The sequence below is a fragment of the Lepus europaeus genome, chromosome 7 (genome assembly GCF_033115175.1).
Source record: "Lepus europaeus isolate LE1 chromosome 7, mLepTim1.pri, whole genome shotgun sequence".
In the NCBI taxonomy this organism is placed as follows: domain Eukaryota; kingdom Metazoa; phylum Chordata; class Mammalia; order Lagomorpha; family Leporidae; genus Lepus; species Lepus europaeus.
Genome location: NC_084833.1, coordinates 96930149 through 96955597, shown reverse-complemented (window position 1 = coordinate 96955597; position 25449 = coordinate 96930149). Strand labels below are relative to the sequence as shown.

The 25449-nt window shown below is 45.4% G+C and overlaps 1 protein-coding gene across 1 annotated transcript in view; it reads left to right on the top strand.

The window, feature by feature from the left end:
• Positions 1-2529: 2529 nt before the first annotated feature.
• The window catches only part of EXPH5 (exophilin 5), an 86552-nt gene continuing 63632 nt past the window's right edge, over positions 2530-25449 (top strand). The window contains exon 1 of the mRNA XM_062196967.1: positions 2530-2839. Within this exon, the coding sequence (XP_062052951.1) occupies positions 2721-2839 (119 nt within the window). The 5' untranslated portion in view covers positions 2530-2720. The remainder of the gene's footprint in view (positions 2840-25449) is intronic.

Below are 25449 nucleotides of genomic sequence, written 5' to 3'. Positions count from 1 at the left end.
ATACTCCAGAAGTCTTTATGAATCTTTCACAATATTACTCAAGGGCCCATGACACCTCATCAGCCTAAGGAACTCTATGCAGCCATGTGAAGGAACATTATGGAAAACTATTTAATATAATGATATTTCTATTCATATATGCATATAAATATATTTATATGTAAAAACATGGGAAGGGGTAAAAGATAAGGATATGAGTAAATATATAAAATGAGAATTGTGATATTAATTATTAATAAGATTATTAAAAGTAATAGTTAACATATTAATACTTTTGTGCTGTTCTCCATATTCTTATCTTTATATACAAAATGATAACTAATTTGAGAAATAACCATACCTTCACTTTTTCATGAGGGGATATCCATGATTGGAGTAACTGCCCATCTCCCTTTCCAATCCACACTGGCTCCTTCCCAGGGTAAAGGAAGAGTAAGTTATCTGAATGGAAGGTGGTGAGGGTATGGAATTTTTTTTTTAAAACCAAGGTCCAGGAGGATGCCACTTCCTCAAGCCCTGGGTCAGGCTGGAGTTCCCTGCCCTGCGGGAGAGGCTGGCTTGCCACTGTGGGGAGTGCACCTGCTCCAATCTGGTGAGAGCTAAATGCAGGCCTTTTTTTTTTGCCCCCAAGACTTATTTATCAGAAACTCAGAGTTACAGAAAGAGAGGAAGAGACAGAGTGAGAGAGAGGTCTTCCATCTGCTGGTTCACTCCCTAGATGGCTGTAGCGGCTAAGAGCTGCACTAGTCTGAAGCCAGGAGCTGGGAGCCAGGAGTTTCCTCTGGGTCTCCCAAGTGGGTCTAAGGTGCCCAAGCATCTTCTGTTGCTTTCCCCAGGCCATTAGCAGGGAGCGGGATCAGAAGTGAATTCGCTGGGACATGAACCAGCACTTATTTGGGATGCAAGCATCGCAGGCAATGGTTTTACCTGCTATGCCACAACATCAACACCAAGGGTATGGAACTCTCTGATCCAAGAATTCTGATGGGGTGTGATTAATCCATTAGAAAACATGATGTACTTGGTTGTCATTCTGCTACCTTCCTATCACCAATGTCTCTCCTCACATCCAGGACTCTGGTGCTGCTGCCTCAGAGTCTAGGTTTGGAAGGAGTAGCATTAGTCAGCCCATTTATCTCCAGAACTAAGCCATATTCTCCCATTGAACTTTACTGGCAATAAACCTGAAATTTTGTTCTCCATCTCTCCAACTCATGTTATATGTCTCAATATTCTTCAACCTAACCAATAGATATTATTTTCATAGTCCAAAAAAATGTTACTTTTGAAATTGCAGGCTCCTCTATGGGTAAATAATAATACCAATAGGTACCATTTCATGAGCACATACCATGTGAAAACTTTAATTGCAGCATGTGTATCATGTTCCTGAAGCTTTACAGCAATTTATAAGGTCAGTTCTGTTCTCTCTTTGTTTAGAGACTTTTAGGCTGCTGTTTGTCATGGAATCTTGTGGATACAGGACTAATGCATCAGAGGGAGCCAAAAGGGAGTTGTCTATCTAGACAACTAGACTATTCCAGAGTTAATCACTGAACAGTTAGAATGGTGAGTACGGAAATGAACAGTGTGAACTCCCTTCTCAGAGTTTTGCATCTCTTGTTTACTTGTGAAGTCCTGTTATTGCTTCTTACATTCAAGTAGACAAGTGTTTGCTTGCTCAGCTGAAAGCTACCACGAGAGAAGACATTTGGGTTGTCCAGGAAGAAGAACCAAAATGGGCAAGGAAGATATTTCTGTGTCTTTGTCATAGTTCATTACATCATGGAATAATTGGCTTTCCAGGAAAAACTATTTCTGAAGCATCCTGGGATTGATTTTGCTTTAGTCAGAAGATTAGGTATTTGAAAGTGGTGCGTATATTACCTCTCTGACACAGTTTATCAAGATACTAAAGTCTTACAGAAAACTTCTCACAGGTGTTTACTATCATCCTTGACCCAGGGGTTGTCTTCTAAAATACCATAAATGGGTTTTTAATTTGTTTTCTCAAATCTGAGAATCACTTTCACTGGATAATGGAGTGAGGGGTGTCTGAGGGAGTGGATGGGAAGCCTGGCAAAGAATTTATTTCCAAAGATACGCTCATTTCCGCCCTGTGGTCTGGTCGGTCCACAGACTTGGCCATGCGATGAGTTTAGCCCTTCCTGGTCTTCCTGGTAGGGCAACCCTTCTGTCAGTTCTAAAGCTACTATTTGCAATTCCATTTCCTATAGATTCTTAATTCTTCAAAGAGAAGATTAGTCGTGGGTCTCTTTCCTTTTCACGGTAGTAATCAAGCTCAACTTCTGAGGGCAAACAGCAACCGCCAAAGCAAACACTTTGGGGCCAGCACTTAAGTGCTGGCCTCACTTGGAGGCAGAATTATATAGGCTTGTTTGCTTAACAAGTCAGATGCCCGAGGGGAGGGGACGCGGACGGATCCGCCCCCCTTGGAATGGGATTGGCTCCCTGGCTCCCTGGAGTCGTTTATTTTGCATCTCGGTTGGACAGGTTGAGAGAAACATGTCATTAAAGTGTTGTCAAAATGAGCCCTGTCGTGTGGGCTGTTCCCTAGGTTTGTGGTTTTAGATTTTCAAAGGGGCGGACCTAATGGCTTTGGGATCAAGTTCCTGAAACTAGTCTTCTGGACCTTGAAAAATGCCGTCGTACCAGGAGGCGCCAATCAACTTAAATGTCATCCACGCACAGTAGAGAAAATGACGAAAGTTCCTCAGGGATTTGATTTCAGTTTCTTAAATGAGGAAGAAGCCAGGAAGATCCTTCAGGTGCTGGAAAGAAATGAGGAGCTGCAGAGGGCAGAGAAGGACAGGATCAGGTACAGAGCAAACTCCTTTCTCTCTCTCCTGGGCCTGGGTCCAGCGGGGACCCCGGGGTCCGCGGATGCCCGGGAGCCGGCGGCGCCTTCGCGGGGCACCTGCCCGGGGGCGCGGTGACGCCAGGCGGCGCGTTGCCGGCCACGGCTCGCGAGGGTGCGGACGCCGCCGCGCTCCGGGAAGAGGAAATGTGCGCCGCGGTTCTCTATAAAGGCCTTTGGGACTGTTCCCAGACGCGGCATCCCAGCTGGGTCTGGAGTCGGGGCGTGGGTGCGTTTTCCGACGAGTGGGTCCCGCGCGCGGGTCCTGCTGCCGGCCGGGCCACTGGGCGGCGCTCGGTGGCGTGGGGTCGCGGCGCTGCGCTCGGCAGCGGGGAGAGGGGCGGGGGCGCCGCGTGGAGCAGACCTGCTTGCCAGGTCCGCTGGGGTCGTGCACCCCTCCGCCTGACAGTCTTTTTCCTTTAGCCACGGAGACAGTCCGTGGGGCCGTCGCGGGCAGCAAAACGTCCCCACCCCAAGGGCGGGAACTCGAGGAATTTGCTAAATAGGCTGTGGATGAGTGGGACTCGGCCTGGAATGGGTGAGTCTCCTTGTGCTGTGGGGAGGAAATGTCTTCGGAATTTCACCCTTGACCTCGCTACGCAGTGTTGTTGGTGAGGGATTAGTTACCAGCGAATGAAACCCAGAAATAATTACCTGGGCTGTAAATTAACCAGGTGAGCTGCTGGGAAATGTGGGATAAGGCCTGAATGAGTTGAGGGCACCCCCTCACCCGTCTTGCAATCAGACCCATCCAAGACCATGTCCCAGTGACTGTGGTAAGGAATTCTGAGCACCATTCTGGCACCGGCTGGAATTTAGAAAGCCTTGATTCAAGGTCAACTGCTTAGTGTTCGGAGTTCTGAGTACCCAGTTCCTCCCCAATCTGCTGCCCACTCTCCTTCCAGCTCAAGGACACTCTTCAGATTGGGAAGCCCTTGATCTTTCCAGAAGGAATTAGGCCACCCTGGGCCCAGAACTGTCTTCATTCTAACCCCCTAGACCTGGCTTTGGGGAAGGAATGAGTATTTGCAGCCTGAGGATGTAGATGTCACACCGTCCGTCATACTGTGCCTTTAGACAAACAGGCTCTGTCATGCCCTCAGACAGAGCAATGGGGACAATATGTCCACAGCCATGCACACTGTGTACATATACCCACACGGATGCCGTGACCCTCGCCTCCCCCAGGTGCATCCAACTCTGGGAAGGGGAAATTGAGACCTGCATAGAGTTTGTCTTCAACACCTAAGAGGAGATTTCAAAAGATTCACAAAAAAACAGAATTAAAAGATGCGTCTATTTTGGAACAAATTTTTTTTTTAAATTCATGCATAGCTTTTTCATAAAATATTAATTTTCCAGGAAATTGTAAAGTCCCCTCATGGATTCCATAGACACTAAGAAACTGATTGTTCTCAGTGAATGTTACTGGAGGTGACTCATCTCTGAACAGGATGGGAGTTCTTAACTGATACGTTGTGTGTTTGGGGAAACTGAGGGGAGAATTAGGAAATATGAGGAAAAGAAGCTTCTGTATAGCGTGTTATAAGCTTGGCGTCCCATGTGTAGTCTTAAGAGTAGTGATGTGACTTAATTTTCATTCAAAGGAATTTTGACTTGTGTTTCACCTGATGCTTGCCTGTTTCCCTATAACAGTGCCGAGGGACCCACTTGAGTTGACTTTAGAAGGGAGTGGATCTACTCATTGGTGGCAAAGGCCGCTGGACGGGTTGTCAGAAGGAAGACTAGAAACACTTTCTGATTTCATGGCACTCACATCCTAACTGAAGCACCCTCAGGAAAAGTTATAATGCTGGCAACATCAACACTGTAACTACTTAATATTAAAAATAATGTGTTACGGCCGGCACCGCGGCTCAATAGGCTAATCCTCCGCCTGCGGCACCGGCACACCAGGTTCCAGTCCCGGTCAGGGCGCCAGATTCTGTCCTGGTTGCCCCTCTTCCAGGCCAGCTCTCTGCTGTGGCCCGGGAGAGCAGTGGAGGATGGCCCAAGTGCTTGGGCCCTGCACCCCATGGGAGACCAGGAGAAGCACCTGGCTCCTGGCTTCGGATCAGCGTGGTGTGCCGGCCACGGTGGCCATTGGAGAGTGAATCAACGGAAGAAGGAAGACCTTTCCCTCTGTCTGTCTCTCTCTCTCTCACTGTCCACTCTGCCTGTCAAAAAAAAAAAAAAAAATGTGTTACTGAAAGAATTTGAAAAAAGGTAACCATAAACAGACAGAGGTAATTTAAGGAAAGTAGACTCTTGGACCAAATGCTCAGGGCAGTGATGACTAGTGCTTTCCCCCTGAATAATTCCTGGCTCCCACAAATACCTGTGTGCAGAGAGCAGGCCCAGAGCCTTGTTCTGCGTTCCTGCTTCAGAGGATCACAGGCATTGATTTCAGCAGCAGATACTGCCTTGCAGCCTCTTCTTCTCTTCTTCTAGCTATGTGTGAGCATCAGACTTTCCAGATCGAAACCAGCACATGTGACTGATAGCCCAGGAGTGTGACCTCAGAGATAGCTCAGCAGCCTGTCTGGGAAACTCAGGAGGCCTTCATAGTACATTGAGAAACAGCCTTAAGATCCCTTGGCCAGGACAGTAAGGGACCAAACAGAGAAGTATGGAAAATTTGCCAATTAGGAAACCATAAAAGAATTGTGGTGTCTACAAACAATTAAGAAGAGGTACCCTAATATGTAGAGAATTATAACTGCAGTAGCAGGCAGGGCCAGAGGCGTCCTGAAATGGATTTTTGAAGAGCCATGGAGTTCACTGTGCACAAGACAGCAGCCCCACCCACAGAAATGCTTCTGGGCACACAGAACTGGTCCCTCATCTTTCCTCATCTGTATCACACCTGTCTGGCTCCAGCCTCCTGGGAAAGTATTTGCATTAAATATAATCATTAATATATAGTTTATTAGAACTTTTAAGAAAAACTCAAAGGTTCTGATTGAGAAGTAGGCAAGAGAGAGAAATAAATCTTCACAGTAGAAGATGTCCAAAGAGTAAACAAAGCAATTGGGAAAATCTTCCTACTCATGGTAGTAAATGAAACTGAAGTAACCTCCAGATACTATGTTGCCCCATTAAAAAGAACAGAAGAAAACCGTTGTGAGGGTTAGAGTGAAAAGAATAGTGTCTGTGTATGGTTAATGATCTTGTAAACTGACTGCAGGTCTCTCGTACCCTTGACCCACTTGTCCAGTTCTTAGATTTTTCTCATTATTAGGAGACTGAGGTGGGGGAGATGGTCACACTGGCATTTATTAAGTTCTGCCTTTTTACATGAGAGTAATTATCATGATAATAATAACAGCTAATATTTATTGAGTCTTCACTGTATACTAGGCACTGTACTAGGCATTTTATACAGACTTAATTAATCTTCCCAATAACCTCATTTGATACATACTTTAATTCTCATTTCACAGAGAAACAACTTGCAAAGGTTGAGTATCTTGTCCAAGTTAGGCAGAGAATCAGAATTCAGATCCAGTTCTATCTCAAAGCTGGTTTGCCCATCAGCATTGAAGAATCCTCACAGTTATTCCTTGAGGTATTCTTAGCAGTTTTTTACAGAAGTGAAACTAGAATTTAGCCAGAGTAAGGGTCTCGCCAAGGTCACACAGCTCATAAGGGACAGAGCTAGAATTTGAACCAGAAATTTATCTGTATCTAAAATCTGCATTTTTTCTATATATATGTATGATAGTATTCAAAAAGTTAGTGGAAAATAGAAATAAAAATAAGTTTATTTTGGTGCAAAATATTTTAAAACTCACGCATAGTTTTTACATAATACCTGTTTTCCATAAATTTTTTGAAGTATATATGTGTGCAATCTGAAAAGCCTCCTACTTTTATGTCTTTTAAAAACCACTACTGGATATCTCCTCCCCATTTCCACCATGGATGGAGCTCTGAAATAGAAAGTACCAGAAGATTACGCATATATCACCTTGTCAGCTCACAGAAGAGATACCAATAAGTCAAAGATGTTTATTTTTACAATTGCAAAAAATGTATGAAGTAAAAGATGTTACAGTGCCTGGTGTTATCAGGTTTGAAAAGTGAAGTGTCTCGATTTAGACCATTTTTGCTCAATATCAAGATTGCCCAGGAGGGTTTTCAAGAATGTCCTTGTTTCTGATTTACACTAGTGTCCTTTAGCTGTGACACGGTTCTGAAGGGGACAGTATATATCAAAGTGGTCAGTAGCCAGAGGAAGCTGCTGCGTCTTGCAGAGATTATAACCCAGATATGCAAGCCTCCAGTCTCTCCTAGGCTTTCTGCTAGCCCTCACCTCTCCTAGCCTGTAAAATCTGCCTCTAGCTACTGGGAAGAATTTCAAGAGGCATAGGAGGGCTATTCACTGGACTTCTATCCTGCACTACTGTGTTGGCCCTGAGAACACAGCCGTGAATAAAGCATAGATTCTGCTCCAAACGACAGCAGTCTATGAAAGGCTTCCATTGATGGTGTCAACCTTGTGAGATGAAGGAGTCAAAGGAATTAGCTCACTCTTTTTTTTTTTTTTAAAGATTCATTTGATTATTTATTTAAGAGGCAGAGTTACAGAGAGATGGAGAGACAGAGAGAGAGAGAGATCTTCCATCTACTGCTTCACTTCCCGGATGGCTGCAACAGCTGGAACTGGGCTGATCTGAAGTCAGGAGCCAGAAGCTTCTTCTGGGTCTCCCACGTGGGTGTGGAGGTCCAAGGACTTGAACCATCTTCCACTGCTTTCCCAGGCCATCAACAGGAAGCTGGATCGGAAGTAGAGCAGCCACGACACGAACCAGCACCCATATAGGATGCCAGCGCCACAAGCAGAGGCTTAACCTACTATTCCACAGTGCTGGCCCCTGTAGCTCACTCTTAAACAGCCCTGTGTGGCCTGGAAAAGCCCATGCAAACAATGCCTGAGAGTCACAGGCACTCCCAATAGACTTGAGTGATCTGATATAATTAAGATATTAGATTAATATCATGAATTTCTGGGATATCTACACTTTCCAACAATATCCGTTTTAGTCAATTCCTTTAAACTGAGTAGAGAACTCACTCTTGGGTTCATTCTCCGGTCTACTTGGTCCTGTGAACTGCCCTTCATGGGCAGTGCATGCAGGACTCCTGTAAGAACATAGTGCCATAGCCCAAGGTCAGAGAGTAGTGTCCTCTTGGGGGCTTTGTGACATTATACCTGTTTTTGCTTTTAAAGTCTTTCATATCTGTTTGTTTTTATCCTCATCCTAAACCTGATAAAACAGGTATTTGTATCTTCTCTTTTTAAGCTCATAATAAGAACAGCTATAATAATAGCTGCTGCTTGTTAGTACTTGCTGTATGCTGTGGTTTTGTTTGCATTATCTCATTTAATTCTCCAAACAGTGAACTAAGGGATATTTTTCTCTCTTCTGTAGAGGAGGCTTACAGAGGGTGGGTGCCTTGCTTGAGATAGTGCTGCTGGAAGTGTCAGCTTTGAGGGGGCTTCTCTGTACATAATCACTGTGCAAGATTGCATCCCATAGGGCAAGACAGTTAAAGTGACTTCTCTCACGTGACCCAGCCAGCTTCTGACAGATCCAGGACTGATGGATGTCTTCTCACTTTGAAATTCTTGCTGTCTTCATGGGCCATGAAAATAGACAGCACACAAATTTTTAAAAAATTTTTATTTACTTGAGAAGAGAATTATAGACCGAGAGAGGAGAGACAGACAGAAAGGTTTTGCATCTGCTGGTTCACTCCCTAAATGGCTGCAATGCCCAGAGCTGGGCCGATCCAGAGCCAAAAGCCAGGAGCTTCTTCCAGGTCTCTCACACAGGTGCAGGGGTCCAAGGACTTGGACCATCTTCCACTGCTTTCCCAGGCCATAGCAGAGAGCTGGATTAGAAGAGGAGCAGCCGGGACATGAACAGGCATCCATGTGGGATACCTGCACCAAAGATGGAGGCTTAGCCCTACTATACCACAGCACCAGCCTCGAGGGCACACAGTTCTAGGTAGTCATGTGCTCAGCATAGTGGATATTGGGGGACAATCTGGAGTATCTGCTTATGTTGGAAAAGTTTCTGGCAACTATGTTTAAAAAATGTATGTATGTATTTATAAGGTTATATTGCAAACTACTAAAATGGTTATCTCTTGGGAATGATACTGAAAGGACTTTTTTTATTCTAAAAATTTATTTATTTATTTTGAAAGGCAGAGGCAGAGAGAGAATCTTCCATCCACCGGTTTATTCCCCAAATGGCTACAATGACCAGAATGGCACTGATCCAAAGCCAGGAGCCAGGAGCCTCTTCAGGGTCTCCCACATGGGTGCGGGGGCCTAAGCACTTGGACCACCTTCTACTGCTTTCCCAGGTCACAACAGAGAGCTGGATTGGAAGTGGAGTAGCTGAGATTCAAACTGACACCCATATGGGATGCTGGCATCGCAGGCGGTGACTTTACCCACTACACCAGCCCTAAAAGGGCTTTAACCCTTTTACTACTAGCATATTTTTTACAGTTTGTTATGTTATTTTTAAAAAGTAATGATCAGGGGCCGGCTCTGTGGTGTAGCAGGTAAAGCCACCGCCTGCGGCGCCAGCATCCCATATGGGCACCGGTTCCAGTTTGGGCTGCTCCACTTCCAATCCAGCTCTCTGCTATGGCCTGGGAGGGCAGTAGAAGATGGCCAAGCCCTTGGGCTCCTGCATCCAAGTGGGAGACCCAGAAGAAGCTCCTGGCTCCTGGCTTTGGATTGGCACATTCCAGCTGCTGTGATTGAGTGAACCAGCAGATGGAAGACTTCTCTATCTCTCTGCCTCTGCCTCTGCCTCTCTAACTCTGAATTTCAAGTAAAATAAATAAATTCTTTTTTTTTTTAAATAATGATCACTGTTTCTTTTGAGGCAAAATGCAGAATGTTTGACTATTTTTGCCTCCAATAAATTTATTTTAGAAAATAATTGCTTTAAAAAAGATACTAAATGCTTTTTTTTTTTTGCCCTTGTTCTTTTCTTTATAACATTAATACATACATGAGTAAGTTGTACATCAACCTTGATTCTTTGTGGTCAAGGAGAACCTCACATCTAGTAGGTACTCAATACCTAGTTAAATGAAACTTAAGCTACTGCTGTGTAAGGACTACAAAATAAGGGAAAGAAAAATCTAGAGAAACCACATGAAGGACAAAAGATTAGATTAAGGTTACTTCATAAAATACTACCCTTTCTTATTAGCACACACCGTTTTAAAACTGAGAACCACATGAAGGTCAAAGGAGCTCAGGTTAAGGTTAGTAAGAAACTGTTTTCCTTTGCTGTCAGCACACAGGGGTCTCAAAGCTGAGAAGCAGGTGCTAAGAACGTTGCTGACACATCGACTTCCGCGTGCATGGGTGAATTCTGGGCTCCCCTCTCATGCAGGTCTGTTTTCCTGAGGTTCTTTACTGCCCGATGATGACACTTGAGAGGCACATGCTCACCCTGCTCTTCTCAGGAATGTTTCCTGGTTGACGTTGCCAGTGGCCCTATTCCAAGGCTTCATTCCAGGTGCTAACTTGACATGGCACAGGAGCCAGCTTCCTCATTCTACTCCGCGGAAGGCTTTCTGGTGATGACAGAGGAAAGTAGGGTCTTCAGTGGTCCAATCCCCCACCCCCAACTAAAGGTGGTGATTTTTTTTTTATTGTTTTCAAGTTTGCCTTCTTTTCAATATTAAAACAATGTATTTATCAGCAGTTGAAGGAAGAAAGGAGGTGAGGGAAAGAGTAATGTGCTCTGGTAATCCCTGTTCTCCTCTCATCACTGTAGTTTTACCTTTTTTTAAAATGTATTTTATTTATTTGAAAGGCAGAGTTGGAGAGGGAGAAACAGAGGATAGAGAGATCTTCCATCCGCTGGAGAAGGAGAGAGAGAGAGAGATTTTCACTCCCCAAATGGACCCAGCAGCCACGAATAGACCAGGCCAGAGAGCCTGGTCTATAGGATCATCTGGATTTCCCAAGTAGATCAGGAACCAAGCTCTTGAGCTGTCCTCCACTCCTTTCCCAAGCACATTAGCAGAGAGCTGTATGGAAGCAGAGCATCCAGGACTCAAACCAGCCCCGATGTGGGATGCCGGCATTGGGTGGCTTAACCCATTATGCCACAATGCTGGCCCTTGTAGTTTTATCTTTTATAAAATGTTATATAAACGAAAACACAGAATACATAACCTCTTGAGACTGACCTCTTCTCTAAATCAGAAAAATACCTTTGAGATTCATGTAAGCTGTTGCATTCATAATTCATGCTTTTTATTGCTAAGTAGTATAAGTATATCACTGTTAATCCGTTTACCTCCTAAAAAGTGTTCGTGTTGTTTCCAGATTTGGGTGATGTTGAATAGAGCTGCTGTAAATAATTTTTGTACAGATTTTTGCATGAATATATGTTTATTATTAGAAAAGAGTAGCTGGATCACATTCTTGAATTTATAAGAAACTGCCAAACCTTTTATCCAATGGTTGTACCATTTGCATTCCTACCAGCAATATATGAAAGTTCCAAATTTCTGTTGTAGTTATTTGGGCAGCTAGAGTAAAATAACTTAGACTGGGTAATTTGTAAACAACATAAATGTATTGTTCACAGTCTGGATCCTGAGTCAAGACAAAGGCACTTGAAGAATTGTTATCTGGTAGGACCCAGTTCTCATATGGTGTCTTCCTGGGGCATCACATTGTGATCTCTAGTTCTTGTTTTATTTTCTTCTTTTCTTTGAGAGGCAGATAGGCAGAGAGAGAGAGAGAGAGAGAGAAAGAGAGAGAGAGAGAGAGAGTGAGTGTGTTCTTCCCTATGCGAGTTCACTCTCCACATGCCCACAACAGCCAGGGACGGGCCAGGCTGAAGCAGGGAGGCCAGAGCTCCATCCAGGTCTCCCACCTGTGTGAGAGAGACTTGAGTACTTGGGGCATCACCTACAACCTCCTAGGGTGCACGTTAGCAGGAAACTGAAATCAGGAGCAGAGGACCTGGACTGAAGCCAGGCACTCTGGTAAGAGATTTGGGCATCCCAAGTGGCAACTTGCCACTGCACCAAACCACCCCCCTTCTATTTCTGGAGAAAATTATAGCATTGATATTGCAAAATATTCTTTAACTATTTTGCAAAATTCACTGAGAAACCATATAGAACTGTATTTTTCTCTTTTGAAATGTTTTTAACTATAAAGTCAATTTCTTTGATAGATATAGGGCTTTTTAAGCTCTTTCATTATGGGTGAGTTTGATTTTTGAGAGACTGATCTATTTTATCTAAGCTATCAAAAATTTTTGCATAAAATTGTTACAGTAGGTTTCTGGTAGACTGCATTTAGTTTGGTCTCTTGGTCATTCTGGTAATTTCTGTCTTTAAGGATTCTATTTATTTACATCATTTACATTTACTGTAATTATTGATGTGTTTGGGTTTAAATCTTCCATTTTGTTTCTTTTATTTGTTTCTCTTTTTTTATTTATCTATTGTCCCTTTCCTGTCTTATCTTTTATTTATTTATTTATTTATTTATTATTATTATTATTTTTTTTTTGGACAGGCAGAGTGGACAGTGAGAGAGAGAGAGACAGAGAGAAAGGTCTTCCTTTTGCCATTGGTTCACCCTCCAATGGCCGCCATGGCCGGCGTGCTGCAGCCGGCGCACCGCGCTGATCCGAAGGCAGGAGCCAGGTGCTTCTCCTGGTCTCCCATGGGGTGCAGGGCCCAAGCACTTGGGCCAACCTCCACTGCACTCCTGGGCCATAGCAGAGAGCTGGCCTGGAAGAGTGGCAACCGGGACAGAATCCGGTGCCCCAACCGGGACTAGAACCTGGTGAGCCGGCGCCACAAGGCAGAGGATTAGCCTGTTGAGCCACGGCGCCAGCCATCCTTTTTTTTTAAGGGAAAGGTGTCATTTCCCCTTCATCTCAAGTAATTCCTTGAGTAATTCCTTTCCTGAAAGTCTGCTGCCAACAAATTCTGTTTTCCTTTATCCAAGAATGTCTTTCGTTGATCTTCATTCCTTAAGGATATTTTCATAGAATTAAGGGTGGAAGGTTTTTTTTTTAGCATGTTATGGAGTTGCCTACGTGAGCTTCTCTCTCTGCACCCTCTTCCTGTACTTTCTAGCTCCCTGGGTGCCCCCTTTCCTCCTTTAGTCTTCCTGCAGAACAGGATGAGAAAAGAAAGCAGCAGTTGTTTGCCACATCCTGTTGGGACCACAGCTAGGGGAAGGCTCCTCTCTCTCAGTGTGGCTGGCTGCTATTGCTGCTGCCTCCGCTGTCGGAAGACCCTCTGCCTGTCCTCAAGCCTGCCTTAGGGGACTTTTCCAGGAGCCCTCTCCATTCCCACCCATGTCCACTGCTGTGTTCTGACTGCCCTCAGTCCTGACCAGGGTGTTGTAGAGGAGGGAAAAAGGAACAGTAAGCCCACGTCTGGTTCAGTGGTACTTGGTCTTCTTGCACAGTTTGCCTCTACTATTTGCTTACCAGAGTCTTCAGACAACTGCTCTGTGCATTCTGTCTTGCTTTATGGCTACATCCACTAGGAGCGATGGGGTGAAAGCACTTATGCTCTTTTACCTGGAAGCAGCACTCCCTACATTTACTTTTCAAAAATATACTTTTATTGAGGTGAAATGCATAGGATACAAAAATATCTACTTTATTTTTTAAATGATGTGTATTTTTGTTTACTTTTTTCTTATATATTTTCATCTTATTTGACAGGCAGAGAGACAGAGAGCTCTTATCTGCTGGTGTACTCCCAAAATGCCTTCCCGGCAGAAGGCAGGAGCCCAGAATTCAGACTGGGCCCCTCACATGGGTGGCAGGGGCCCAAGCACTTGAGCCATCACCTACTGCCTCCTGGAGTATGCATTAGTGGGAAACTGCATGGGACCAGGAGAGCCACAACTCAAACTAGGCAAGCTGATATGAGATGTGGGCATCCTGAGCCGAGACTTAACTGCCATACCCAATGCCCACCCCAGAATTACCCACTTAAAGGGAACAGATCCTTGACAAGCAGAACAGCCACAGTGGTATACAATCACTATCTCTATCTGGGACCAAACTGTTTTCATCACCTTGAAACAGAACCCATTAAATAGTGACTCCCCATTCCCATGTTCCTCTAACTACTGCTGGCAGCCACTTATCTGCTTTCTGTCTCTGGATTTACCTATTCTGGATATTTCTTACAAATGGAGTCATTTAAATATTTTGAATCTGGCTTCTTTGATTTAGCATAATATTTTTGAGAGTCAGCAACCTCAAAGCGTGAAACAGTACTTTGCTCCTTTTTACAGCTGAACAATATTCTATTGTTTGAATGTATAGATATGTATAATTTGTTTATCCATTCATCTCCACAAGTCTTTTTTTGGATGCTTGTTCTCACTTCTTTTGGGTATATATGTAAGAATGGAATTTCTGGGATATATGCTAATTCTGTTTAACTTTTTGAGGAGTAGTCAAATTGTTTCCCCTACATTCATTTTTAGCACAGTTGTGGTTGTACTGTCTATATTTTTGTTTGTTACTTATATAAAAACATAACAAAAATAATCCCTTTAAATTAAAGACACACATGCAATCTTATTTTCATGGCTGTATACAACTCTACTGTGTACATTTGATAATTTAGTTAACTATCCCAATACTTTAGCCATTTTGTTTTCTTCTGTTTGTTTTTTATTGCTATGTTACATAACACTGTGACAAACCTTTGTGCTTACATCCTTAATTCAATTTAAATTTTTCCCCCCGGGTACATTCCAAAAAGTAGAGTCATTTGTTTAAATATAAATATTTTCTACATTCTTCATACATGCTACCAGACTGCATTCCAAAAATGTTATACCAAATTGTATCTCGACTACTAGCGTAGAAGGCTGTATGGTGCTACTAGTATATTTTTAAAATCTTGGCCAGTTTGTACTTGATTTCATTTCTAAAACTATAGTTACTTTTTCCATATGTTTGGTATTCATTTGCATTTCTTGATTTGTGAATTGTTTTCCATGCCTTTACTCATTTATATATCAGGATCTGCATCCCGAATATGTCTAGTCACAAATAACAGAAAATCTACTAGCAAGTTGGTAGTATGTTTTTCTGGTGTAACAAGACATCTGGAAGTGAGCAGATGCTTGCTGGCTTAGGATGTCGGAACAGTGGCTGCCCTGTGAGATCTATGTACAACTATGGTTCAAGAATGAAGAAAGGGGAAAGGAATGGAAGCAATCGCATCTTTAGGGCATAGACCTGGAAGTGGAAATGCCCTGTTTTATCATGGAAGTAAAACTCATGCTCTACCAGATTACCCTGTATGTGTCTTGCAGGTATATGATCCCCTATACCTTTAAGGGAGTATACCTTTAAGAGAAAGCAAGAAATGGTGGTGAAGTAATGTGTCGGGCCTAGGCTGGTCATAATCGAGGCACTGGCATGGAACAGAAAGAAGGAGAGCTGGCTGATGCATTCCAGAAGGCATCCAACACTGACAGTTGGCGAGGGGGGGGTGTGCTTTTTCCTATTAATTTAAACATTTCTCTATATACTAAAAATTGACTTTTGAGTATTTTTTATAAATTCTCTTTCCAGTTTTCAGCTTGCATTTAACTTCTATTTATCTGAAAAAAAGGTTTTTTTCTTCATTTTTATGTAGTAAAATATAGTTTTAAGTATTTTTCCTTTTTAAAAAATTACTTATTTTACTTGAAAGGCAGAGAAAAGCAGAGAGAAATGTCCCATCCTCTGGATAACTGAAGCCAGAAGCCTGGAGGCAGGAACTAAATCTGGGACTTGCACATGGGTGGCAAGGACTCAAGGACTTGAGTCATCACCTGCTACCTCCTAGGGTGCGCATCAACAGATATCAGGAGCAAGCTGGGGTTCAAACTCTGGCACTCCGATATGGGGATGCTGGCATCCCAAGCACTATCTTAACTGCTAGACCAAATGCCCACTGCAACTTTTGTTTTAAGGTTACAAAGTTCTCCCCTGTAAACCAGATTAATATTCACTAATTTTTTTTTTTTTTGGACAGGCAGTTAGTGAGGGAGAGAGACAGAGGAAAAGGTCTTCCTTTTTCCGTTGGTTCACCCCCCAAGTGGCCGCTATGGCCGGCACGTTGCGGCCGGCGCACTGCGCCAATCTGAAGCCAGGAGCCAGGTACTTCCTCCTGGTCTCCCATGGAGTGCAGGGCCCAAGCACTTGGGCCATCCTCCACTGCACTCCCAGGGTTCCAGCAGAGAGCTGGCCTGGAAGAGGAGCAACCAGGACAGAATCCAGCGCCCCGACTGGGACTAGAACCCGGGGTGCCTGCGCGGCAGGAGGAGGATTTGCCTAGTGAGCCGCGGCGCCGGCCCACTAATAGTTTTTTAAAATCTTTTCTAAAATGTAACTTTTTAATTCATCCAATGTATTTTTTTCTAAGTTTGGATACTTTCATATATAACATATATAAGATATATATTACATATATATTTAACATATGTATGTTTTTTTCAAATAGGTATCATATTGTCCTGGTTTATTTCCATCTGCTTGTATGCCTTATGATATACAATAAGTCCCCCTTGTCTGTGGCTTCACTTTTTATAATTTCAGATACTCAAGGTCAACCACAGTCTGAAGATATTAAATGGAAAATTCTAGAAATAAACAATCCATAAGTTTTTTTTTAAAAGATTTATTTATTTTACTTGAAAGTCAGAGTTAGATAGGCAGAGTCAGAGAGAGAGAGAGAGAGAGTCTTCCATCGTCTGGTTCACTCCCCAAATGGCCACAACGGCTGGAGCTGGGCCGATCCAAAGCCAGGAGCTTGGAGCTTCTTCTGGGTCTCCCAGGTGGGTGCAGGAGCCCAAGGACTTGGGCCATCTTCTACTGCTTTCCCAGGCCATAGCAGAGAGCTAGATCGGAAGTAGAGCAGCCGGGTTTTGAACCAGCTCCCACATGGAATGTCGGCACTGCAGGCAGCAACCTTACCCGCTACGCCACAGCGCCAGCCCCCAATCCATAAGTTTTAAACTGTATGCCATCCCAGTAGCATGATGAAATCTGCTATCCAGCTGCATCTCTCCTGGGTCGTGAGTTATCTTTTCATCCAGTGTATCTACACCGTACTACCTGCCTGTTAGTCAGAGTGGCCGTCTCAGTTATCAGACCAACTGTGATGCTATTACAGTGCAAGTGACCCTTATGTCATAGCCTAACACCACGTCACAATGCCTGCATCATACTCCACACTTCAGTCATCATTGCGTATCTCACCTCATCACAACACAGTAAGATATTTTGAGACAGAGACCATATTTATATAACTTTTATTATAATACTTTGTTATAATTGTTCTATTTTAGTTGTTAACCCCTTGTTGTTAATATCTTACTGTACATAATTTGTAAATTAAACTTTATCCTAGGTATGAATGTGTAGGAAAAAACTTAGGCTGTATCCTATGTTTGGTACTATCCATCATTTTAGGCATCCGCTGGGGGTCTTGGAATGCATGCTCCATGGATAAGGGGCAGCCACTACCTTCCTTGAGGGAAGACTGTAAAACAACCCAACCAAGAGTTGGCTTGGCAGCTTTCAAGGAATTTCAGGGAAGTGTGACTGCTAGGTCTGTGGTAGGGTAAGCAGCTAAAGCATCACGTCTCAGGGTCCCTCATCCCATTTCCTGTGCCAGGTGGTGAACACACGTGAGGGTGGACAAATCTTCTTGACATCTCCACCAAGTGACTTGATTATCATATAAGTCTGCTTCTTTTGTGGGGGAAACCTATGGGCTGGTTGGGTGCTGTGATTTTTGGTTTGCATCCACTGTTCCTGGTCCATAACTCCCTCCCTCAGGCAGACCATAGAAGCTAGAATTCCTCTTCCTCAAAGCAGATCATTTGAGACTCTGGTCTACCACCCCCAACCCTCCTCACCACCTCTGAGCCGCTGACCACACAAGAAATTCTCTGATAGTCCTTGAGTACTAGCAGCTGAGTCCTACCTTGTACCTGCAAGGAAGAAATGCTGAAGATTCTGAACAGACAGGCCCTGCTGGGTTCCCCTGCCCTCAGTTTGTAAGTGTTAGACCAGCCCCTTTTGTCCAAACACATTAGGATACATGCATATATGTGATGATACCTTCATAAAAAAAAAAAAAAAAAAAAAAAAAAAAGGCAGAGCTCAGAGGGCTTCCAGAGAGCTGAGCAGGAGGCTCCTGGAGTGGGGTACACACACAGAGGGAATGCAAGCTCCAGGACCCTTCCCACATGCTTGGCCCTATACATCTCTTCCCTATATACTTTGTAATAGCCTTTGTAGTGCATGGGTAATCGTAAGTAAGGCTTTCCCTGAGCTGCCTGAGCGATTGAGTCAAAGCTGAAGAAGGGGTTGTGGGAACCTGAGTATATAGCTGGTGGAGCAGAAGCACATCTGGGACTTGCAGCTGGCATCTAAAGGTGGGGACAGCTGGGGGTGGTCTTGGGAACTGAGTCCCCAACCTGTGGGATCTGGCGCTCTCTGCAGGTGGAGAAGGATGCCCAGCTGGTGGGGAGAAAACCCAAAAGATTTTGGGATCCCGGAAGTCTATGTTGATTGCTGCGGTGTGAGAGCTGGGGAAATGCAGCTCTAACCGAGGTGGTCTACGTTGTTAAAGTTAATTTCATTGAAGATTATTTAACCCTAAAGATAAGCTGTTAACGGGATTACTAGACAAGCAAAGCAAAGGAAAGCCTCTCATGGGAATGTGAGTTCTCAAGGATCATTGTCTGCACCTCAGCCAGGATCCACTACCTAGTATCTAAAACAGAATCAGTGCAGAGAGTTGGTTACATGGTGACAAAAAGAAACAGAAATCCATCAGGGACACCAAAGACTGGTAGCAGCAGGAAGTCCCTACCACCCCTAGGCCAGGAACAGTAGTGAGCTGATAAATGGCTCTCCTAGAAGGGGAAAAGAAAATCACCTGTGGCATTGTCCAATTCCAAACTAGCAATCCTTTCACAGCCAATACAAGCCAGCTCTAACACACCCCAGGCTGGAGAGACAAGGGGAGCCAGCAGTGTGATCCAAACCCACAGGATGGGATTCCCCCAAGAGAAACCAGATCCGTGGCAGGTGTCACTGGGGATTTAGAGATGTGTGAGAGACAGTCATTTCCAGAAATTGCGCATGAGGCAGAGGGAGTAGGAGGAAAACCCTGACTTTTCCCTTCCTCTCACCTTCCAGTCTCCCACCAGTTCCTGGCCAAACCCAGTTGGAAACGCTGGACCAGTCAGAGGCTGGGACATGCAGCAGCAAAGCAGTGGAACAGTGAACGATGATAGCTTATCCCCTTCTTTTCCCTTCCGTCCTTGCCATCCCTTACAGTCTGCAGTTTCTCATTGTGCAGTCTTAGGTTGCTGAGGCTTTTCTTCCCTTCTGAAGATTCCCATGAATTTCCCTTCCCGTGATCCGATATTTCACGCCATTTCTTTGCTATTCTACAGATTTTCTCTCTTGCTTCTGCACCTCTCAGGAGCTGCCCGGTTCTGCAGTTGCTTCTCTGAGCTGCTGCTTCCCTCTGCCTTGCTCCTGTCTGTCTGGATATTCTTCCTGGAAGGGACAGTGATCAGATTCCAGTGTGGGCCCTGTTCAGGGTCTTTGAGAGGAGAGGAAGAAAGTCTTGCTCAGGACACCCCAGGTAGAGGGGGCTTTGCAGAAAGGTTACTCCAGGACTGAAACTGCAATTTGGAGGACTTGGGGAGATGAGAAGCCTCTAGAAACTGACTACTCACTCTTTTTGCCCTTCCCACGATGCCTGCAAATGCTACTGCATTCTTTAACTGGCTGTTTCTCCCTGGCCCAGATTCTGGGGGCCACGTAGCCATCATGCCAGGCCTTCCGATGCATCTCTAGCCAACCTGCAGATGGGCTGCCCTACAAACAGGCATCCCATCTGTCACAGCTCCTGGGGGAAAGCTCAATGCTGGACTTTCTAAGCTAGGGCTACAGACCATCCAGTTCAGCTCACGTAATATATTGTAACTATGGCAGGCATGAGGCTCACCTGTCTAAGGAGAGTTGTGCACCTGCTTTTTCTGCGCTTGCTTTGCTCTCCTCTTGGTGTGACCACGTGTGCAGTAAGGATAATCACACATTTGAGGTCTGCCTGGCGTCTGTGATGACAGATCTTACACCACAGACTCTGCTGAGACAGAGGTCCTTAGCCATGGCAGAAATTACAACCACCTGGAGAACTCCGGAAACTCCCCATGCATGCCTCACCCCAAGACATTCCTGCTTAATTGCCCTGTGACCAGATTGGTATGGTGCTTTTTAAAATGCTGCCCAAAAGACTGCTGTGCACTAAGGGATCCTGTCCTGGCTACCTGGGCTCCTGGGTCACCGACTTGCACTGTCACATCTTTGCTACACTCCACTACTTGGTGTGAATTGGGGGACTGCTGATCTCTTGGGCTACCCTATGGTTTAGACAGGGAAAGCCTGGGGTCCTGACTAAGGACTGTGGAGAGGCCTATGCCTCACACAAATGTAATAAACTTTGTTTTTAGTACTTTCCCACTTTAAAATGGCTAGGCAGGATCAAAAAGACCTTCTGCCCTGGGGCTGTTTAGTCTGGCAACTGGAAGACTCACTTTTTACTTTTTGTTGTTTTTGTTTTGTTTTACTGCCCTCTCACCCTGAGTGTGGGTTGCCATTAACACAAATGCTGTAATAACCAAGAGCTGGGAGGTCCTGGCCTTGTGAATGGCTTTGCTTGAGAAATCCATTGGTGCTTACATTCAATGCCTGTTTTCACAATCGTTTCACATATTTAATGCATGCTCCTCGTCTTTCTTCTCAATATCACAGGGGTGTATAAAATGACACTTGAGGTTGGGCATATTTGAGGGCAGGTCCGAGTTGCTGGCTGAATTGCATATGAGCTTAGACTTGAAGTTCCCTTTCCTGACCACTGGGGGCCAAGTGAGAGCTCTGCTTACTGAGCGTTGTCGCCTAAGTAGTTGCTATGAGCAGCTTAGCTCCTCAGTAGGAGCTAAGTACGGGTGATTCTGCCTACAGGAAGTCGGGGTGAGGGGTCGGTGGGGAGCTGGAGCCAGGGGGTGGTTGTGAGGTGGTAGTTATGACTACTCTTTCTGCCTTGCTATCTGTTCACTGGAGTTTCTTCCTCCTTAAGGACGTAAGTTTCCCCCCTATTCTAGCAATCCCCCTCCTCACGCCACCAAAGCACATTTTCAGTTGTAGCTTCACAGAAGGCAACTGGAAAGGCTAATAAATTAGGTCATGTCTATCCTAGCTGTTTAATGGCTTGTACTGACATCCCAGCAAAAGCCTGTAAGAGGTTTATGAGTAACATTCTCCCTCCGGGGTAGCTGTCTCCACCTTCAAAGCCACACCAGACCCCACCCTCACCTAGCTCTGCCCAACTGTGTACATCTGCTCTGAACAACGGCTCCTGCTTCCTCCTCAGCCTTCTCTCTACTCTCCTCCTGTGTCAACTTCAAAAAAAAAAAAGTGTTTAATTTATTCAAAAAACAGAGAAGGGAGAGAAAGAGAGAGAGAGAGAGAGAGCGCAACCTCCTATCCACTGGCTCACGTTCCAGATGTCCATGAAGGCCAGACTGGGCCAGGCCAAAGCTGGGAACTCAAACCAGGTTTCCCACATGTGTGGCAGGGACCCACCTACTTAAGCCATCACCACTGCAAACTGGGATCTCATTATTAGGAAGCTGGAGTCAGGAGCAGAGCTGGGCACTGAAGCCAGGCACTCCAAAATAGGACACAGATAACTGGCATTTTGATGCCTGTCTCTTGTGTCAACTTTTAACATCTTGTTCATGACCTCCCAGAGCCTTAAGGAGAATTCACGGGAACAAAAGAACACGGAAACATAAATTTTGGGTTGAAAATAATTTAATCTGGGCCAGCGTCATGGCTCACTTGGTTAATCCTCCACCGGCGGCACCAGTGCCAGGTTCTAGTCCCGTTTGCTCCTCTTCCAGGCCAGCTCTCTGCTGTGGCCCAGGAAGGCAGTGGAGGATGGCCCAAGTGCTTGGGCCCTGCACCCGCATGGGAGACCAGGAAGAAGCACCTGGCTCCTGGCTTCGGATCAGCGCAGCACCTGCTGCAGCGGCCTTTAGGGAGTGAACCAACAGAAGGAAGACCTTTCTCTCTCTGTCTCTCTCTCACTGTCTGTAACTCTACCTGTCAAGTAAATTAAAAAAAATTTTTTAAATAATTTAATCTGTCTAACAACCAACTCACAGATATTGTTCATGCCACAGTTTTCAAACAGTGCTCCAAAACAATGAGCACTTTATCACTGAGGGGTAAACATGCTTTCCTGTTCTCAGCGAACCTTAGCTGTGTGTTTGAGGTGCTGTAGGCACTCACAGGTGGCCTAAGAGATAAAAGATTCCGCACCTCCACAGAGCCTGGGTCATTTCACGAGGTAAGGCAGGTCCTGGCTACTTCTTTGGCTCAGATCTCCTTCCTTCCTGGAAGGCAGGTAGTCATCAGGATTTTTTACTGTAGCTCAGCCAACTGTGAAAATTAAGTGCTAGGAGTAGCATTGCAATTTTACCTGTATCTCATGGACCTGCCAAGTATGACTAGCTCTTCTTTTTGTAACATTGAGGCAGCTGCCTTTGGAATCCGTCATTGCCTCAAATCCCTCACAGCATTGAGAGAGAGAGATCTGGGGACCTCTATTAACTCCATGTAAGGTCTGAGAGAAGACTTGCTGGAGGGGGTGATATCTGAACTGAGTATTTTTTGTTTTGTTTTGTTTTTATTTGAAAGCTGGAGTAACAGAGAGGGAGAGGCAGAGAGAGAGGAAGAGAGAAGTCTTCCATCTGCTGGTTCAATTCCGAAATGGCCACAATAGCCAGGGCTGGGCCAAACCAAAGCCAGGAACTTTATCCAGGTCTCCCACACTGGTGCAGGGGCCCAAGCACTTGGGCCATCTTCCGCTGCTTTCCCAGACACATTAGCAAGGAGCTGGATTACAAGTTGAGCAGCAGGTCTTGAACCGGCACCCATACTAGCTGCCAGTGTGGCAGAAGGCAGCTGTGTCACAGCCCTGGCCCCTGAACTGAGGTTTCTTTTTCTTTTTTTTTTGACAGGCAGAGTGGATAGTGAGAGAGAGACAGAGAGAAAGGTCTTCCTTGGCCATTGGTTCACCCTCCAATGGCTGCCGCGGTAGGCGCACTGCGGCCGGCGCACCGCGCTGATCCGATGGCAGGAGCCAGGTGCTTCTCCTGGTCTCCCATGGGGTGCAGGGCCCAAGCACTTGAGCCATCCTCCACTGCACTCCCTGGCCACAGCAGAGAGCTGGCCTGGAAGAGGGGCAACCGGGACAGGATCGGTGCCCCGACCGGGACTAGAACCCGGTGTGCCGGCGCTGCAAGGCGGAGGATTAGCCTAGTGAGCCGCGGCGCCGGCTTTGAGGTTTCTTTTTAAAAAATTATTTTCATCTACTTGAAAGAAAGAGAGAGTGAGAGATCTTCCATCCACTGGTTTACTCTCCAAATGCCCACAACAGCTGAGGCTGGATCGATCAAGCCAAAGCCAGGAGCCAGGAACGCAATTCAGGTCTCCCTTCTAGGCAACAAGGGCCCAGGAACCTGAGCTGTTACCTGCTCCCTTGATGGGTGCATAAGCAGGATTGGAAGCAGAGGCTCTAGACTCAAACTGGAACTCTGAAAAAGGATGCAGACATACCGAGTGATAGCTCAACACTCTGCATCGTAACACCCACCCCTGAATCGAGTCTTGAAGTAGGCAAGAGGTGAGTGAAAGTGGGATGAGCACTCCAAATGGAATAAACACTGTTACGTGAGGCTCAAAGACATGCAAGACTGTGGTGAGATCCAAGCATCACTGGCAGTGGATATCACTAGAATACTAAGTAAGAGCAATGTCCAGCAAGGGGTGATAGTGAAAGGCTTGTGTGCCACGCTGAGGACCCTGGACTTGACAAAGCTGGAGGCAATGAGGAGCTATTGGGATGTTTAGAGCAGTGCTGACAACTCGAAGTTGCTTCTTAGGTGGGTGGAGAGCTCTGGATGAAGGGTGAAGCCTGGATTAGAGAAGGGTTGTATTTAGGGGCTGATTGTGTTCCCCAAAGGTTGTGTGTTGGAAACTTGATCCCCAATGCAACAGCATTGGGAAGAAAAGCCCACTAAGAGGTGATTTGCCCTTGTGAGTGAGTTACTGTCACTATCATGGTTGCACGTTAGTTTCTAGAGTGAGGTTTTGGGAATTTGGGTCCCTTTCCCTCACTTGCTTTCTCATACTTTCTTGCTCTCCTTCCTTTTGCCTCAAGATTGGCACAGCATGAAAGCCCTTGACAGGTGCTCCTGGACAGGTTCCAGGACCGTGAGAAATCAGTTTCTTTATAAATTACCCAGTCTGTTAGAGCAACACAAAACAAACCCAGACAGGGGTCTTGACTAGGGGTGAACAGAAGGCGAGATTTGAGAAATACTTGGAAAGTCAAACTAGCAGGAGTTGGTGGCTGATTTGATCCGTTGGAGGAGGGAGTAGCAAGGAGAGTTCAAGTGAAGTCGTGTTTCCAGCTTTGGTGGGTTTGGGGCACTTGATGTACTGCTTACACTGAAACTAGTGGATGAACATGGGCTTTATACTCTGTGAGTCAAGGGTCAGGTAATATGAGTACTGAAGGATATACATTCCTCCATCAACTTTGAAATACTCAGATACATTGTCTCTTGAGGACCATTACCTCTTGGCAATTGAGGTCAGATTTTAGACTTGAGACCAGAATTGGGGGTAAGGGGAGAAGTGGGTAGATTTCAAAGCAGAATTCTGGCAAGGGAGTTGGAATTTGTTCTCCAGCTCCAAATGGCCTGGTGAAGGACTCCTTGGGGAGAGGCTGAAATCAGCCACCTGACGGTAGAGGAGGCAGCTGATTGGCCCACAGGAACCACACGCCGGCAAGCCATGGCAAACAGCCTGGCAGACAGCAGGTGCCCAGCAGGCCAGAGGAACTGCAGGTGCTCTCATTTCCTCCCTGCAGCTTTGGACTTTGTCAGGAGTTTTATCTCTCTCCTATTCTAAGCAAAAACAATTAAGGCCAACTGATCATGGAGCTCCACACCCCACCCCACCCCCCAAGAAAAAAAAGAAGAGAAGCTCAGCACGACACTGCATTTCAAGGGGCTGCTTGTGCTCCCTGAAGCAGCAACAAGCTGGCTTTTCAGATCACCCCATTGGTAGAAGGTCAGCAAAAGGCATTTCACCTTCCGTGAGCGGCAGACTCCTGTCCTCACCACCGCAGGGCACTGTGGATCTTGGTTTTGAAGCTTGTCCAGAATCACCAAGGGGAGAGGCAAAGCTATCACTGTACCGTGTGCCCACCTACACCCACCAGGTAAGCTCTGTGCACCAGATAGGGCCCTGGAAGATCATTGACCTTGGTATACCAGAACTTGCTTACATATATTGAACACACCTGTGTGTTCAAAGCAGCAAGGCTGTGAGTGCTATCGTTTCTGGCATGATGGTAAAAGAAAGGGA